Source organism: Egretta garzetta, unplaced genomic scaffold (genome assembly GCF_000687185.1).
Source record: "Egretta garzetta isolate BGI_Z169 unplaced genomic scaffold, ASM68718v1 scaffold219, whole genome shotgun sequence".
NCBI classification, from domain to species: Eukaryota; Metazoa; Chordata; class Aves; order Pelecaniformes; family Ardeidae; genus Egretta; species Egretta garzetta.
The window spans coordinates 157,736-160,286 of record NW_009260671.1 but is presented as its reverse complement, the minus strand read 5'-3'; the positions used below and the strand labels follow the sequence as shown (position 1 = coordinate 160,286).

Sequence of the window (2,551 nt, the reverse complement as noted above, 5' to 3'; positions counted from 1 at the left end):
GCCTTCAGGATGGCGTTCACTTCCTCAGCCACGGCTGTCAGCGCGAACTCAAACTGGTCCTGGGGAAGCAGAGGAGGGGGCAGGGGGGGTCCCCGCCAGCCCGGCTCTGGGGGCTGTGCATGCTCCGGGAGGGAGGGGAGCCCTAGTTTGGCAGAGGTGTGTGTGGGGGTACCTTAGTCTGCACCATGCCGGGCCGCTGGTCTCGGATGTGCTCCAGCGTAGCAGCTATGTCTATCTCCTTCACCCCTGGAACAGAGGGGGAGAGGGGTGCTAGGAGGGGGGTCGACAGGCCTGGCACATGGCCTCGCACCCCCCAAACAGGGCAGAAGCGGTGCTGCCCTGCACCTACCTTTGGCCATTCGGTTCAGGACCATGTCGATGAGGATGTATGTTCCGGTCCTGCCTGCACCGTCACTGCAAGATGCAGGCACTTGGACCAGGGGCCCGGGCTCCAGGGACTGGTCCTGGCCAGCAGGTCCCAGCCTTGCAGCCACCCCCCAGCCCGTAACCCCCCCCGTCCCCAGCGGTACCTGCAGTGCACGATAATAGGGCAGGAGCGACCCCGGTAGCACTTGTTCACCTTCCTGCAAGGACAAGAGGGAGCGGGTCAGTGCCCTGCCATGCCAGGGACAAGGCTGCGCTAGGTGCCCGTTGCTGTGCCGGGCTGGGGGGGGCAGTGGGCACCCCACGATGTGGCCCTGGGGGTCCGGCGCATGGCTCCTCCCGCCCGAGGGCCCGGTGGGGCCCCCGACATGCTCCATGCAGCAGGCACGGCTGCCAACGATCACTTTTGTGACTATGCAACTGGAGCCAGATTACTAGCTGCAAATCACAAAAATGACGCCGGCAGCTGCGAGAGAGAGACAGAGACAGACAGAGAGACAGAGAGAGCATGAGCGGGGCAGAGAGGAGGGCGACGTGCTCGGGAACCCCCCACTGCCCTAAGCAGGGTCTCTGGCTCCACAGGGCCTGGGGACAGTGACCGGCCAGCCCCCAGCAGGAACCCACCACCACCCAGGGACCCTAAGACCCCAGCAGGCACTGCCTGCAAACCTCCTGGGAGCAGTCCCAGCCCCGCAGCCCTCTCCCCAGGCCAGCTGGGGACCCACCACTGGCTGTAGGGTGTGGGGAGCAATGGGTCACAGCTGTTCAAGGCTGGCTCCAGGGGTTTCTTCTTGCACCCACGGCTGGGGAGGGTGCCAGGCACTGCTATCCCCCATGCCAGCTCTGGGGAAGAGCACTTTCCCACCCTCCCCAGGAAGGTTGGAGGAGAGCTTTTGCAACCTCAGCTGGAGGCTTCTTCCCCACCAAGCTCTGCCAAGCCTCATCCAAGCTGGCCAGAACCTGAGTCTTCTGCTCCTCCCCATGCACGGCAGCCCCCTGCCCCCCCAGCCAGTCCATGCCATGGCCCTGACCCTCATCACACCAGCAGCGATGTCCTTGCCCGTCAGTCCCCTGCCGTCATGACCACCGCCGGCTCCCCGGGGGCTGGCATGGTGCTGGGTGGGCACTCACCTGCGGAAATCGAGGAGGGGCCGGGTGGTGGCGGGGATGCCCTCGGCCGGCCAGCTGAGGAAGTGGAACTGCGTCAGAGTGCGGGTCTCCTGCGACTGCACGTTCTTCAGGTAGAAGCTGCGCACCAGGAAATCCTCGCACCAGATGTGCTCCGACACCAGGTTCACCTGCCCGAGAGAGGCAGCCGGTGGGTGTCAGTGCCAGGCAGGGGGGCTGCGCTCGGAGGGACGGGGGCTGGAGGATGCTCCTTGCCCTGGGCTACCAGCCACACTTGCCTCGTAGATGTGGTAGAGAGAGGAGCCTTCATCTGGCCAGTAGCGGTCACACTGCTTGACACTGTCCTCAGCCAGCGGGCTCAGCATGACGATGACGGTGCAGCCGTGCTCCCACACCATCTGCGGGCAAAGCACGGGGGGGTGTCACCACTGGGTGACAGCCCAGGCAGGAGGGTGGCCGAGGCGCTGTGACCCATCTGGTGGGCAGCACCCAGAGGGACCCCGATGGGCCGGCACAGCCGCGTGACGCTCACCTGCCAGAAGTCAGCGATGGTGTGGGACAGCGGCCCCTGCGTGGCTATGTACGCTGGCATCCGGGGGTCATGCTCGATCTGGAGTGGGAAAGGGGGTATCAGACTGCACGCTCTTCAGCCAGGGGTCAGTGACACCGGGAGGAGCGGGGGGATACTCCAGGGGTGATGGGAGGGCTGGGGAGAGAGCTTTGGGTGCCGCAGCCATGAGGGAAATGGATTTTAACCACGTCTGAGCAATGGGGTAGGCACATTGCCCACATCCGTAAGCCCACAGGGATGTGAGCTCAAGTCCAGCTCCATCCCAGAATGGAAGCCTCGCCTGGGCTGAGCACATCACGGAGTAGGGTGGCAGGGCAGGAACACCCAGTGATCACTCACGATCGGACTGGCATTGATGAAGTCGCTGCGGGATGGGTTGCTCTCGGCTTTCAGCTTGATCCGCACATGGTCATCTGGGGAAACAGAGGCCAGGGGATGTGGTGAGCGCCCGGGGGGGGCTGGGGGCAC

General features: G+C 64.8%; 1 protein-coding gene across 1 annotated transcript in view; it reads right to left on the bottom strand.

The window, feature by feature from the left end:
* Positions 1–2,551, bottom strand: part of PTPRN (protein tyrosine phosphatase receptor type N) — a 15,917-nt gene that overhangs the window by 1,710 nt on the left and 11,656 nt on the right. The window contains 8 exon segments of the mRNA XM_035901120.1: positions 3–59; positions 173–246; positions 350–414; positions 531–584; positions 1,516–1,682; positions 1,791–1,910; positions 2,045–2,122; positions 2,423–2,496. Of these exon segments, the coding sequence (XP_035757013.1) occupies positions 3–59; positions 173–246; positions 350–414; positions 531–584; positions 1,516–1,682; positions 1,791–1,910; positions 2,045–2,122; positions 2,423–2,496 (689 nt within the window).